Source organism: Phytophthora infestans, genomic scaffold, assembly GCF_000142945.1.
Source record: "Phytophthora infestans T30-4 supercont1.38 genomic scaffold, whole genome shotgun sequence".
Lineage (NCBI taxonomy): Eukaryota > Oomycota > Peronosporomycetes > Peronosporales > Peronosporaceae > Phytophthora > Phytophthora infestans.
This window is the reverse complement of record NW_003303721.1, coordinates 502,946-518,343: the sequence shown is the minus strand read 5'-3', so window position 1 is coordinate 518,343 and position 15,398 is coordinate 502,946. Positions and strand designations below refer to the sequence as shown.

The following is a 15,398-nucleotide window of genomic DNA, read 5'->3' as shown; positions in this document are numbered from 1 at the left end:
ATATTCGCACGTGGTTTCCGCTTCAGCTCGCTCGCCTTAGCTCCATCACCACCCTTGCTCTTTACCCACTCCGGACACTCAGCTCTAAGATGCTCAGTGCTGCCACATACGAAGCACTTTCTCAGCTTCTTCATCTTTGTGTCCTTGGAAGTGTTAAACGACTGGTCACCGAATTTTGGCTTGTTTCCACTATTAGCATAATCACCATTGCTGCTACCACCGTTTTTCTGGTTTCGGTGTCGGTCTCCATTCTTGGTCTGATAAATCTTCTGGCGTGAGTCAGCAACGCGTATCAATTCACGAACACGCTCTGGGGTTACCATGTCATCTGCCGAGTTGTAACGAACTCCACTTTTCAGACTCTCGAACTCAAAGTGATGAGGTAAGCTATTCAGCATTAACTCCACCTTAGCAATATCATCAAACTGATAGTTCAGAGACAACAACTCCGTTCGCAGATTGAACATCTTACTCAGATGTACATTAACATCTCCACCTTGGTGCAACTTCAACATCTCAAGCTCGTGTCTAATACTTTCCGCTCTATGAGCCATTGTCGTCTTGTTTGACCTGCTCTCATAGATGACATACAACGCTTTCCACATGTCGGTCCCGGTGGTCTTGTCACAAATTCCCATTCCAGTTCTTTGGAACGCCCTCACTAGTGTACTTTAGAGGTTCCGCCGTCCTGAATCACTTGCAGCTGGAAGTCCTGTGCTTGGGCTCAGAACCCTGTTAGAATCTGCACTTGATCCGTAGACCGAAGATCAACACTAGTTGAGTAAAAATGGAAAGTGAATATTTGTTGTTAGCTCTGCCTACTGCTCTGAGCTCCAACACTTACTTAAGCGGGCTTCACCGCTCAACATGTATGGGACCCGCATCTTGTTGCTTCTTGCAGTTTCACTATACTCCGTAGCGCCGTTAAGCTTAACTCAGATAGCCGGGTCTCGTTGTCGTCGTCTCCTAACATGTCCATGGCTGCAACACAATCTCCAGAAAGAATTGAAATTCCAACACGCCTCCCTCGAAGTCAGAACTTCGATCACTACGCTTCACCAATGCCAGCTCGCTAGTAGACGCCCGAGACGCACTTTATCCAAAGGTTTCGTAAAGGTATCAGCCGGATTGTCTTCTCCCTTCACCTTATGCATCTCGATCACACCTTTCTCCACTTGTTCTCTGACATAATGATCTCTACTAAATTGCGCACCTGATCAACCACCGTTCAGCTCGACCCCCCACGACGGCTTGGCGCTTGACTTCGTGGCGGATACGACCGACGAGAGGCTACCGCTTTGTCTTTACTTGCTCACACAGCGGGATCACCTCATTGAGGCTCATGCCATCTTTGTCTTGCACCGGTAGCTTTTCTGCGAGACAGCAGTGATGCTCGCGAGCACAGGCTCGGTGTCGGATTTTATCTTTCGCTACCCGATAATAGGGATTATCACGGTTGGAAAGTAAGCATGTTTGGCCAACCAAATAAATTAAACCTTCACAAAAGCCGTGTGGAAAATGCACTGTATTCGACCTCATCGGCGAGCAGCACGCACAGGTAGAATGACAGGAAGCCTGTGCGCGGTGCATCTGCAGCGCCTATAGCTCCTAGCTAGACGGAGCTGCTCGATGGTGACGCTGTGATGATCACTTCACAGCAAGAGCCTTACACCGATACTTATTGCGTATTTATATTATGATTTTTTTGTTTTATTTTAATGAACAACATCAAACCTTCTGGCACGGCTTTCCACCAATCATAGATAACCTTCACTGGTATAATTAATAACTCTAATCAAACTAAATCTTCACGTCCCATTTTTTTGGCTTCTGAGTGTGCCCACAACGCTATGACTATTAAAACAGATGGGAATGTCTAAATTTAATAACATCCCCTCGTAAAATCTGGTGTAGAAAAGAGAGCTAATCCACGTGGATATTCACAGCTCATTTATTATTATTAAAAACTTCGAAGTACAGTACTAAATAGTGACTACAATACCGGCGGTATTGTAGTCACTATTATTGTGGTTTTCATCCATTTTGGCAAAGCGGATGATCCGAGATCCACTATATCGGATCCGATTCGCTAAACGCCGTCGATATAGAAAGTAGGGGTAAGGTAAGATTGCTATCTCGGGCCGGATATGTCGATGGGCACTTCGAATTAAAGGGGAAGTAAGAATTGCCGTCTTTGGACGGCATAAGTGATCTGCCCAGTCTCATTTGCTAGAACACTTCCAGTCTAACCGCCATAGGAGAATTATAGCACCCTTTCACTCGGCAATCGCGCTACGGTATGCATACGTTTAGTGTTTATCTTTTCCTCAATAAGTAAAGCTGAGTTGTGGGTGGTAAGGTCGTCTGGAGATGACGTCGCCCTCATCATTAAGACCTTAAGTGGGTCACATATAGCTAATTCAAGCCTTATTACCCTACTACCCTGCCCAATTCATTTAAATCGGGCCCCGAGATAACACAGCAAATCGGGCGGCAAAATGGATGAAAACCACAATATATGTATGAGAGTGAGTATTTTGCCAGACTGGGAGCATCCCACTCGTAGCAAATCTTGTGTTATCTTCGGATTTGCTAGGATTTGCTAATATCTTCCATATCCGAACTCGGTACAGCGTATACTCTGCGTATACCCCTCCCACACAAAAAATCCTCCCCCTCCAGCAAATTCGTGGCGCCAACGGACCCAAATGCCGCCGCGCCCACGCAGCGCTCCAAAGCTCCCCCTGCTGGCAGACGCCAGCGACGATACCAGTGACGACGCCGCATCCGGCGGCTCTTTGAGTGAGTGGGAGCCGTCACCAAGCCCACCTCGTGTGGAAACGACAGGGACGAGCAGCGCTAGCGAGGAAGCCGGACCAGTCTGTGTCATCGCTCCGCCTCCGGGGGAGACGCAGTTCAGGTCGTGGGAAGAATTCGAGGCATACTTCGCGCAGTACCAAGCTCGGTCGTTCCAGGTACAGCTGAGAAGTTTTTTTTAATTATATTCAGTGTTATCTAAGCTAATTGGTTGGCATGTTATCGATACAATATTAGATCTACCGTACCAGAACGAACACCTCAGTTCCAGTACGGAATGCTCGGATATATGCCCAGGGATCCAAGGCGTGTAAGAATCCCGACGAGTGGGACCAGTACGCAAAAACATACGCGTGTACGCATTACGGCAAATTCCGATCGCAAGCCACAAGTAAGAGGCCTCGTCAGGAGAGTCGAGCTTCTGGATGCTCTGCCCAGGTATGTTGCTGCTGCAAATTATAATGTCGGGTGTGCTGTGCAAGATACATGATCAATTAGGCGAAGCCAGATTCAATCTGGCATGGTCTGGTATGATTGGGTATTGACTGGTTTGATCGGACAAATTTGCTAATATCTGCTGGCAATATTTCGTTGTTTTCAGATCAATGTGTGCGTTCAAGAGATCAACAAAGCTACCCATACATTTGCTCTAATGATTACGAAGTGCCACCTTGAGCACAACCACACATTGAACGAGTACGCTTTCAAAAGCCACTCGTCCAACCGTGTGTCCCTCGATGAGAGTGCTTTAGAGACAGTGGACGAGCTCTGCAAGGCTGGCGCGAAAAAGACAAGCATTCTCAAGTTTATCAAGGACAATTCCGATAGCAATCCGAAGCCACAGGATGTTCATAATTTGGTTCGCAAATTGAAGGCTCGCGAGCAAGGATTGACCCCAACCTCTAATTCAAAGCGGTTAAAGAAGTGGATGTCCGAATTTGGTGATGTTTCTGGCAACGTGGGGCGCATCTTTGTCGACGATGTGGGAGAAAAGGTATGATATACGACGTTTATGTTTCAAATTTAATTTCGTTATTGCCTATTTAACCGTTTCATTATGTTAGAAATTGGCAACCTGTATTACGCTTCAAACCAAACACATGCGATCGATCTTCACTCAATTTCCGGAGGTACTTCTAATTGACGCAACGCATGGAACCAATCGATCCAAGTACAAGGTCTTCTCTTTCATGGCACACGACACTTTTGGAAAAGGCCAGTTTGTGCAGCATGCCCTACTCCACAACGAGCAGTGGAGAACATTGTTGACTGCACTGGAAGAATTTAAGACGAATAACCCGGCTTAAACGCGTCTACAGTGCGTGCTCATCGACAAGAGCTTTCTGTTTTGAAGACAGCATTCCCCGGCGTGACTATTCTACTCTGCCAGTTTCACGTATTAAAGTACTTGAGGAAGGAAAGTTCATCATCGGATTACGGCTGCAACACGTGGGAGAGAAATCAGCTGCGAGGGCTCATGGACCTCCTGGTATACGCGAAGACGGAGAAGGAATACATGGGGCATTTCCGGTACATGCTGCATGTGTGCGAGGTTGGTCATTCAAGGTCGGAGTCTTCAGATTCAATCGGGCAGGACAGATCGACCCCCTCTTCGGTCGGGGTGAATCCGGCTCCAGTCGGGCAGAATCTGGCTCCAAACTCCGTTGAACCCGCGGATGTGGCTGCTGCGACAAATGAACCCACCACCCACCCGTTTGCTGCCTATTTCATCAGAAACTGGGATAATTGTCGTAAGTTATGGTGTGCACACAAGCGGCAAAACACCGTCACTCTCGGCAATAACACCAATAATAGATTGGGGGCATCCTGGAAGCAGTTGAAAGAGTGGGTAAATTCGTTCATGGCTGTGGACGAATGCATTGCGTCTATCATGTACTATCAAACGCTTCAAGAACGACGTTTCATGGATGAAGTCTACAAGAAGGTTAACATTCAGCATGTTGAATACGACCAAGAAATGACTCTCGTGGCTAACCTTGTCAGCGAACACGCGTGCGAGCTGATACAAGACCAATACGTATACGCACTTGGCCGTGCATCATACAATTTTTCGGAACTGGACTTGTTCGTGCCTCTTTATGAGCACGCGTTTGCTGCCGTGTCGTCATGTTTTCTTTCTGAGAAGAGCACTCGGCAAAGAAACTGTTATCCCGACACAACTTCTCAATCGCCGGTGGATATTGTCTTCTGTTAGGTCCTCGATAGAGTTCGAGAGCTCAAGTGACAACTGTACGTCTATGGAATCTTTCGCTATTCGTCGGGTTGTGGCGACGGATGATCGACCTTGGGACTCAAACCGCAAGTATCGTGAAGCGCTGCCTATCGCTAGTGAAATTTGTGGTTCGATGTCTGGATTGGGAATGGCACACTACCGAGAAGCGATGGAGTATCTGAAGGATGTTGCTCGTCGGTTCAAGCATTGTGACTTCGGCACCTTATCCAGTCAAAACCAAAACGTTCAGCTATCAGACTCTTCTCCTTCTACCCAGCCAGCTGAAGCGAGTTCAGCCATTGAGAACAGCCAAGTCGAGGAGTCTGACATCCAGTCTGGCGAGTCTGGCATCCAGTCTGGAGAGTCTGGCACTCAGTCTGGCGAGTCTGGCACTCAGTTTGGCAAACATTATGAATCGAAAACCCGAGAGTTGACATCAACTCTCCAAGAAGTAGGGAATGAAGAATTTCACGTAGCGAGCCCTCCTAGATCCCGCGGGCGCCCAAAGCAAACAGCAAAGTCGAAGAAAGCTGCTCGTAGAAAGAATGCCACGATCGTCCAGGAGGACTCAGACTTGTACGCGGCGAATATGAGCCTGGCTACAGTGCGAGATGCTGTTGAAGGCGTGCCTACATACGATACATCTGCCGCTACCCTATCGCGATTCAAGCTGTATGAGTTCAGTAAAACTCCCAGGGCTCCTGTAGCCCACGAGAGAGCGAGCTTACCACCGGCGAAGAAAATTTATCCTGTGGAATCCATAACCCGTGTATTTCGCAAAGACTTCATTGAGAAGTGCAGCACCAAAGTCTCAGCCCTGCAGAAGAAGCATAAAGATTCATAGGGTGTAAATCTAGGCGAACAAGAAATTGCGGTGGATGTAATCGGTGTTGGAACATACACTACCGAGACGTTGGGTGTAATGAAAAAGTGGCACAGGGCGATGAAAAGCATACAACACGTAGACAAAGCTATAAACTGGATCGAGACCATTGATTTCACTCTACAGATGCCCGAGCATTTCCAAGTTGATCCAGATTCAGATATACTTGCTAAGCTGAAGGCCATCCCACTTCTGTCCGTGCAGGTACAGTTAACGTACATTTACTGATACAATGGGTTTACTAGCGTTGATACCATCTTCTTCAATATAGGCGGAAGCGCTGGAGCTCGTTGGCAAGTCGCCCTTGGGTGATTGTACCGCTAACACTTTAGTGCTGAAGCTGTTTGCAGAAAGAGTAGACACGATTGGAGTCGACACGTCCATCGCGGGGAACGTTATGAATGGCTATTTATCGATCTATACGATGAAGGGCGTGTTTGTAGGTGTTACGGGTGAGAAGATTTTGATTCCGATCATCGGTGGCAAGAATCACTGGTGCTCTGTCATGATTGACCTGACATGTAAAGACGTATTAGTCTACGCCCCGATGAATTCCAGCTACGGAGTGAAGATTCGCCCCCTTGCTGACAAATTGGTGACGATGCTACCAGACTTCGCCCAAGAAAGTACCGAGTCCGAATGTACGAAAGTGATCTTGGAGTGCAGGTCGATAGCTACAATTGTGGCATGTACATGCTGTTGGCATTCGAGATATTTGCCGGTGCTACTACTATGCGTGCGCTAAGTAGGAAGGAGTTACAGTATCTACGCTATCGGTATCTCTGCATGTGCGTTTAGCTGAACAAGTTTTCAGTGATTTGGTCTTTTGTTTGTGTGTGTCGATGGCATGACTACCTCCGGGTTATTCACCCTGCACTTTGTCTTGAGAGTTAGATATCCCCAGCGCAGTGAATGTCTTGCAGATATAAGTTTCGAAACCGACAGACATCGAGCTTCCGGTTATACGTATACTCTTGAAGACACATCAGCTGATGCCGTGTCCGGCTCTTCCTGAGTCTGGCATATTCGGGCATGCTAATCGGGTGTATTCTGGTGTAATTGTACTGTCTCTTGTTACCCAGTCTGGCTGAATAACGAGTGCCTATATGTATTGGATGTTCAAAGCTCGGTTTAGGCAGCATATGGATTTTCCCCATCCAATTGATAGGTCGTACAGTACTTTTATTAGTACCGCTGGTGCCTGCTACCCGCACTTGAATCAAGTCTCACTTCGCAACTCTCGGTCCAAAAATCGCAGCGTGTGCGTCGATGCACTATCAATGGTTAATACATGTATTAATAGTGCTTGCTTCCTCGACACTGCTAGCAAGCACCGATGGTGCCTTGAGGTCGACGGAATCTGCAGTACTCCCTCTTGCTCAATCAATCACAACGAACCGGATCTTAGTGCGCAAGAGCGACTCTGACTCGGTCAGCAACGGGGAAGGTGAGGATGCTGAAGAGAGGGGTCCGAGTCCAGGTACCTCAGCCATCGAAACACTGACAAACTCTCTGAAGTCGTCCGTTAGTCAGCAACTCGACGACGCGCTCAAGAAAGGAGAGTCCGCTGACGACGTTTTTAAGCTACTCATGCTTGACAAAGCTGCCGATGATCTACTAGCAAACCCGCGCTTAAACGACTGGATCGGCTACATGAAACTCTATAACAAGGCGAACCCGACAAAGAGAACAACTGTGATCGCTACGCTCACAAGTCATTACAAAGACGATGGGCTGGCGAAAATCATCGAAGCAGCGAAGCAAGTTCGAGCTACTGCGGGTCTTGCGAAGCGGGTGCAGACGGAGCAGATCTACCGTTGGTTGCTTGCCAAAGAGACCCCGGATAGTGTTTTTAAGTTGTTAAAACTGGAGGACACAGCGGAAAGTCTCTTTACCCAGCCTCAAATAGTGTCATGGGCCAAGTTCGTGGACGAGTACAACAAGGTGAACCCGACCAGTGAGACAACTTTATTCTCGTTCCTGAAACCTCTCTATAAGGACGAAGAGGCTTTTGTGCATATGCTTATTGCTGCGAAGAATGTTCCGAGCACGGAGAAGATTGCCATTCGAATTCAAGCCGAGCAGACAGCTCTGTGGCTAAAAACCAAGAAACAACCGATCGATGTGTTCAATCTGCTGAAGCTTCAGGAGACCAAGGTCCCGCTCCTTGAGAGCCCGCTGTTCACTGCTTGGGTAAGGTACACGGACGATTTCAGCCTGATTCACCATAAAACGAAGATGACTCCGATCTCGGTGCTGAAAAAATTCTATGCCGACGATGTCCTGGCAAAGATGATTGTTGCGGCCGACAAGAACCCGAGATCGTCATTGATCGCGCAACATTTGTTTATTCAGCAAATTAGGAACTGGTACGAAAGCAAGCTTACCCCCAAAAAGGTTTTCGAGCTGCTAAAGCTTGACGACGTCAACACTCCGCTGCTCGAAAACCCACTGTTCGTCTCTTGGGCGAGATTCAACGACTACTACAGAGGGAAGAAGCCGAAAGACGGTGGAGATCTGCTATCGTCGTTGACGAAAATTTACGAAGACGAGCGAAGTCTTACAACGGCATTCGTCCGAGCATGGCACGTTCCAAAAACCAGATATCATGCGGAGCAACTACTGTATGCACAGATAAATCGTTGGGTGGCGACCGAGACAGATTCAGTGAGAGTTTTCTACCTTTTGAGTGTTAGCGGAGCAGGGAAAGATGACGTTCGGAAGCTGCTTTATAACAAATACCGCAACGCTCTTGCTAAACTGCTTAAAGAAAAGAAGTCGGGCTAGGAATTGGCTCTGAATTGTCAATTACTAAAGCAGAGAACTATAAAACTCTACTGAATGATTATCAATTTGCTCAACGTCTTTATGCTTCAGGCTTTTTTTATTTCTGGCGAAGCACTTTTAAACGTCGAAGCGGGCATTTGTCCGTTGACCTCGATTTTGGAACTAAAAGTCATTACCGCTAGAGCTGGAACTTTACTACAACGGACGCGCCCGATTAGAGTCCGGACTATATTTAATAGTGCCGCCCGAAAGTGACAGAGAGGACTTTAAACGGGTGAGGACTTTATTCTTTGCTGAAATGATTCGTGTACCAGGTTAATATCGTCTAACGCATCATCTAACTCTGAAAGATTTAACAGATCGACGTCATCGTTTATATGCGGTTCCTTCGACCACTTTTCACGAAATGTTGCGCCGTACACATCGTGCTTGGATATAAACCACGACGAGGGGTCTCTCGAGAAGCCCGCTATTTCAACGCTCCGCATGATTGTTGCTTTATCCGTGTCTCGCAACGCGCGGAGCCCCAATCGCAAACGGTGTCAACACTTGGCATACATGGGTTACCAAAGCGAGTGTATTCGACTCGGTCTGACTCTTTCCACGCGTTAATTTCCATGTACAGTAGGCCCTTGAAACGACATCTTAATCACCTCTTGCATACGCCCAATGCTAACCGACTGCCTTTGATGAGACATTATTGGAAATGACGGAAAGGTGTTTCTCTCTGTAGAATGGATGGTCAGCAAGTTAGTCAAACGCGAAGAACGGAGAGCCGCCATAGCAGCCCCAGTTCTTCGTGTTGCAACTCACCAATTGCTGCTCCGAGTACCTATCAAACAGCTCCTTCCCGCTTGCAATGCACTGCGCCGACTCGACAGCTGATACGGTGGCAAAAGCCCAGCAGGAGCCACACGAACCTTTGGTAGTTTTTATAAGGACTCTATTCAGGAGGGGCTTGTATTTAATAGTGCAGGCATGTATTTAATAGCACCCCGCATGACACTATTCGGTAGGGGGCTTTTATTCGGGCGCATCTGTTAGTAGTGGTTCTCTTGTAGGAGTGTGTAAAAAACCTCAATGAAAACGACAGCATTTAAAAGAATACAGGAGAAGACAAAGCCACGTATGTGTGGATGATCCTACGTATATGAAGTTCATAGAACCTAAGCTTGGTATATGGCTGCTGTTCAGGAAGGTTGAATACTCTACCCACTGGTCGATGGGTCTCCATCGTCCGATGGTCTTAAGCCGTCACTTGTTGTGTTGGTGGTGGGGAGCTTTCTCGTTTTTGGTTAATCACCGGAAGAACCTTGAGCTCTCTTAAACACTGAAATCGGAAATGGGAGGGGAGGACAATGGTCCTTTCTAAGGTGAGTGGGTTTGGGTCAATCGTGATTCAGGTTTGTTTTGCTTTGGTTGCCTCAAAGTGTGATTCATTTAACGTTAAGTACAGTTTATCCAAACGAGCATTTTGCCATGTGCATCAAATACTACTAAGCCGAATGAACAGGTTTGCCTGTCCATGAAAAACATTCGAACTGTGAGAATCTGATTAAGAATATACTGCGAAATATTAAATTTCTCAATTTTTATATAATATTACTGATTCACTAGCACTTATAGCGCGGAACATGATTCTGTGTTTCTTACATGTAGATAGCCGGTCAATTGAAGATAATATGAAACCCCATGTTTCTGGAGGTACTCGCTTTTTGATAAAACCTCAAGAAGCGTGCTCGCCATTTAAAAGCTTCAGAAATCAAAACCAGGACAAACTTTAGTCAGTTGGTATGAATTTCCTCACGTGAAAGATATGAGGAAAGCTGATGCTATTAATATGTAACGCCCTCCTTATATCCTTATACCCTTTTATAGAAAATATGGTACCCTCTGTGACTTTAATAATCTCACCCTTGGCCCAAGGGAAAATAAAATAAGATAGCCTACTGAGATTGGTAGTGGAATAGAGGCAGTCACTTTTGCGACATCATGCGCGTCGGTGTAGTTAAAAAGGGCAAGCAGGATGTACAGTAAACAGAATAAACAGTAAAAGCTCAAGACACACACTCGACGCAGTATCAGGACTAGGTAAATGTTTGTTTCCTCAGACCCCAGACCCCCGGGCAGGGACGACGAGCCCCTACAGGCCTCAGCCGTCATCACTATGGCTTGATTAGAGATTATAACCTCCCGGTGAGTTTTATTTTCACGATCTGAGCCTTCCCGCAGTTTCATCGTCAGCCGTATCTGAGAATGTTCCATGACCCTAAACCCGTGCTTTGTGCGCACCAATTTGCGTCTCTATTTTTTAAAAATTAAAGGTGAAGGAGACTTTTGAGCCAAATTGGCGCAGCCGAGCTTCCTTTTTATGAATTAAAGCAATCGGCAAGAATATGTGAATTCGTCTTTTGATTACTTGAAGTATGCACCATAGTATTTCTAACTTATTTCTATTATTAAGGGTTAATACTGGAATGCCTGAAACAGACTTTGGATTTGCGTAACAGAAGGAGAGAAGATTGGATTACAGTTGTGCACCTCGTATTCGGCGGGGTGGACCATATAGAGTCTACGAGCTGCGAATATTTATAGAGGAGCAGATGGAATCCAAATGTACTACTTTGTATTACCTTAATTAAGTACAAATCTCAATTCCATCTTCGACACAATACCAGAGTGATTCCAACAGTTTCGTATGGTCATTGTCGATACGTCTTGCCAACCTTCTGAGCACCACTTCATCGCTGAATAAATATTGACGGGGGTATACGTCTCGCCTTTGTAAAACAGAGACAGTGTCCATGATGGCTCTGTGGCTGCCTTCCTGCACAATGTTTGCTTATTGGCGAGATTCAACGTAGAATAGGCGGACGGGCGACGTGCCATGGCCTTTTGCGACAAAATTTAAAATGAGCTGTTGTATGGTGAAGTGATTGAGCTGATACATCGTGGCGGAAGTGCGGCGTTTCATCCCTCCTTGAGGTTATTTGGTCCAAAGGAGATGGGCAACTCATTTGCGCAATGCATGTGGCCCAATCATTAGATTGTGCAGGTTATTAAGCCATACCGGGGCCGAAAACGACAGTTCGGTAAACTTATGCCACACTGGTCACTTTCGGCAAAGATATAGGTGCGCTAGAATAATAAGAGCCCATTCCATTTTTCATGAGCGTGACGTGCCTTGACATTTTGTATAAGCTTCTGTGCACACCAAGTGTGATCCTTGCAGGGGCTATTAACCGTGCACTACCTGTTTCAAGATGAACACGCTCAGTGTAATCATATTCACGCGCCAAAGCCTCGTTTTAGATCAGCATACGGATTATTTTTCCCATCTAATGCAACTGGTCGTTTGGCGCAAAGCTTGATCGTTTCACTCCACAACACCGTCGAAGCCCGGCGCGGTGCCCTCCCCCATGCACTACCAATGGCTGATTTTACTGGTATCCACCGCGCTCCTGGCGAATACCGACGCTGTGTTGAAGGCGACTGTACTCCCGCTGAACTCCCTGCTCAGACACAATGTCCCAACGAACCGGCTTCTGAGGGCTCACCAGCTCAAGAGCAACGGCCAAAATGCGGAGGAGAGGGGTGTAGGCACTTCCGCCGTCGAAACACTCACGAATTCTTTGAAAGTGCCCGCTAGCCAGCAGCTTGATGCCTGGCTCACAAATGGGAAATCTGCAGACGACGTTTTCAAACTCCTCACCTTGGACAAAGCTGCCGATGGTCTTCTGGCCAATCCGCAATTGAATGATTGGATCAGCTATATGAACCTTTTTAACGAGGCGAATCCAGCAAAGAGAACTACAGTGATTGCTACACTCACGAGGCACTTCGGGGACGAAGGCTTAGCGAGAATCATCGAAGCAGCGAAACAGGCTCCAACTACAGCAGCTCTTGCCAAGAGGATGCAGACTGAACAGATCCAACGTTGGCTGGTTGACAAGAAGACCCCAGAGGACGTTTTTTCGCTTCTCAAGCTCGACGATGTAGAATTAAGACTTTTTGAACAACCTCAAATTGTCACGTGGGCGAAGTACTTGGACGACTTCAAAAAGGCGAACCCGACTAGTGAGACGACTTTGCTCTTGTTCCTGAACTCTCGCTACGACGATTCAGATTTAGTGAGCATGCTTATAGCGGCGAAGAATGTCCCACAAACAGAGAAGCTTGCAATCCGAATCCAAGCCGAGATGACAGCCCTTTGGTTGAAAGAAACTGTAGAACCGGCCGACGTTTTTACGATGCTGAAACTTGACGAGATTGGCTACTCGATTTTGGGGAATCCACTATTCGCCGCTTGGGTAAAATACACGGACGATTTCCGCGAGATTCATTACGGAACGAAGCTCACGACGATCTCTGTGCTAAGACAATACTATTCGGACTTCGTCCTGACAAATATGCTTCTTATGGCCGTAAGGTCTCCAACTACGTCGGCTGTCTCGAAACAATTGCTTGGAGAGCAGGTGCGGAGCTGGTATTTCGCTCGTTTGGACCCTGCGGAGGTTTTTACCCTGCTAAAGATTGGTGAGGCAAAGACTCCGCTGCTTGAGAACCCACTCTACTATATTTGGCATAATTTCGCCAGTTATTACAAGAGCATGAGGCCGAAGGAAGACATGACCCCGATTGCAGTGTTGAGACAGCGCTACAACGAGGATGACCTCTTAACGACTCTTTTAAAGGCATGGGAAGTCCCGCACACGAAAATCATGGCAGAGCAGCTATTGAATGCTCAGCTCGAGCGTTGGCTAAAAGCCCAAACGGACCCAAAGAGTGTCTTCTCTCTGCTGCGCGTGGAAAACACAGCAGAAGATGATATTAGGAGGTTGCTTTATGAGGATTACCTTAGCGACTTCAAACGATTGTCCAAAAGAAGAAAAACTTCGCCTAAGTAATACACCATGAAACGCGGTGGGTTTCTTCAAATGAGTAGGCGGTATCGTGCCCAATTTTGATGCACATACAAAAAATCAGTATAATCACCACCAATAGGCGGTATCGTGCCCAATTTTGATGCACATACAAAAAAGCAGTAAAATCACCACCCCTTTTCAAATTCTCTCTTTTCTGCGGACATGTTAGATTTTCTCCAGGATTTCAGCGCTGTTTAAAGGATATCGAAGGGTTTAACTGACGAATTAACGTTTAGACAGCATTATTCGCCTTATAATAGTTAAGCTGTACACACGGCATACATGTTCCCGTAATCGGTTGCGCTCATAACTAATACTTGAGCTGTTGGCATGCGTACAGGCCACGAGTTGGCAGTAAGGAGCTCACTCCAGCAATTTCTACCTTCACAGTGTCCGATATAGGTCATGCGTGTAAAATTCGTGATTCTAGGAGCGCCTTGGTGAGTGAATACAAGGCGACGACATTTAGTGGTACTCAGGTGAAGAATATCGAGAAGCGCTACCTAAGAAGATTCAACATGGGTGATACAACGATGAAGGGAACAACAGTCGACGAAGAGCGGGCTGGGAATCTTAGCCCGACAACGATCAAGAACATATTAGAGGCAGACGACACCGTGGCAGCTCTGCAGAGTCACGGCAACCAAAATGCCTTGTTCGCACAGCTGGTGAAAGATGACATTACGGCGATAGCCATCGTTGCTAAGCTCTCGGAAAAGGACAAAATTATCAAGAACATGCCAATTCTGGCAGCATTCAACGATGCCAGAACTGCCCAAAAGTACAATCAACAACTGACTGACTGGCTTGACACGAAGACCCTGGACGACATAAAAGTAGAGCTGCGAGCTTTCAATACAAAACCAATGAGGACCCAATTCACGGAATGGTACCAGAACGGAAAAACTCCGGCTGAATTTAGTGCTGCGATCGCAAAGATAGGGAATGCAAAGAGACAAAAGGAGTTCGACGCGCTAGAAAATCTGTACAGAGGGTTCGTACAGGGGAAGGCGAACAAGGCGTAAAGCCGCAAAAGCGACAGCCGAAGACGCAGCAAGAGGAAAACGTCAAGAGCGACCCCTTTGTCGAGTTTTAGTGCAAATGCAAAGCTGACTCATTTTAACTTGTTTCTTTTTTTTTAAGTACACCAACTCGCTCTGAATGTCATTTTCCTTTGGTTTGTTGTCACGAATGGCAATACGGAATGCGCGTGTAGAAGACGCCCATTGCTTGCATCCCAAAGTGATACTACAGTAGTATTAAAGCTATAGACGTTCCCCTTTGGAATGGTATACCAAACGAGAGGCAGTGATTGCCGATTAATACCGGAACAACAGTGGTAGTATAGGAGGTTGGAGTGGCAGCTTTACCTACAGGTCAAATTACTATCGAGAGGTCCTTAACTTGAAATAATGTTCGTTTGGTGAGTGATCATCAGACCTCCGGATAGTAATAGAAGAAGATCACATAACTACTGTAACGGGGTACGTAGCCCTAAGTGTACTCCTGGTTACATGAAGTGTGACACGTCACACTTCAAAAGTATGATACGTCATACTTCGGGATATTTGGTACAAGGTACCAAGGTCGTCCAAAGCCAACCATTGGTTGATGACATTGCATTGCTATAGGTGACTTATAGCTTGTATGAAACCCAAGCTTTATCTACCTAAAAATATACTCAGTTTACATTCTACCTTAAATAGGTCACTTCGCTCTCTTTTAATAAAGAGGGAGCCTGTGAGCTGCCGTT

The 15,398-nt window shown here is 46.6% G+C and overlaps 3 protein-coding genes across 3 annotated transcripts; all 3 read left to right on the top strand.

The window, feature by feature from the left end:
- Positions 1–2,708: 2,708 nt before the first annotated feature.
- On the top strand, positions 2,709–6,385 carry PITG_23336 (uncharacterized protein; the record flags this gene model as incomplete). Its single annotated transcript, XM_002898169.1, has 8 exons — positions 2,709–2,975; positions 3,055–3,255; positions 3,419–3,811; positions 4,172–4,347; positions 4,633–4,830; positions 5,033–5,501; positions 6,060–6,137; positions 6,205–6,385. Coding segments are annotated over 8 exons (1,963 nt in total), but the record flags the coding sequence as incomplete, so codon positions are not given.
- An 817-nt stretch (positions 6,386–7,202) lies between these two features.
- PITG_15039 (secreted RxLR effector peptide protein, putative) lies at positions 7,203–8,720 on the top strand (the record flags this gene model as incomplete). Its single annotated transcript, XM_002898168.1, has 1 exon — positions 7,203–8,720. The coding sequence occupies one exon, from the start codon at positions 7,203–7,205 to the stop codon at positions 8,718–8,720; it is 1,518 nt and encodes a 505-aa protein (XP_002898214.1).
- Positions 8,721–12,139: 3,419 nt separating this feature from the next.
- Positions 12,140–13,627, top strand: PITG_15038 (secreted RxLR effector peptide protein, putative; the record flags this gene model as incomplete). Its single annotated transcript, XM_002898167.1, has 1 exon — positions 12,140–13,627. One exon carries the CDS (start codon positions 12,140–12,142, stop codon positions 13,625–13,627), a length of 1,488 nt encoding a protein of 495 aa, XP_002898213.1.
- Between the last annotated feature and the right edge of the window lie 1,771 nt (positions 13,628–15,398).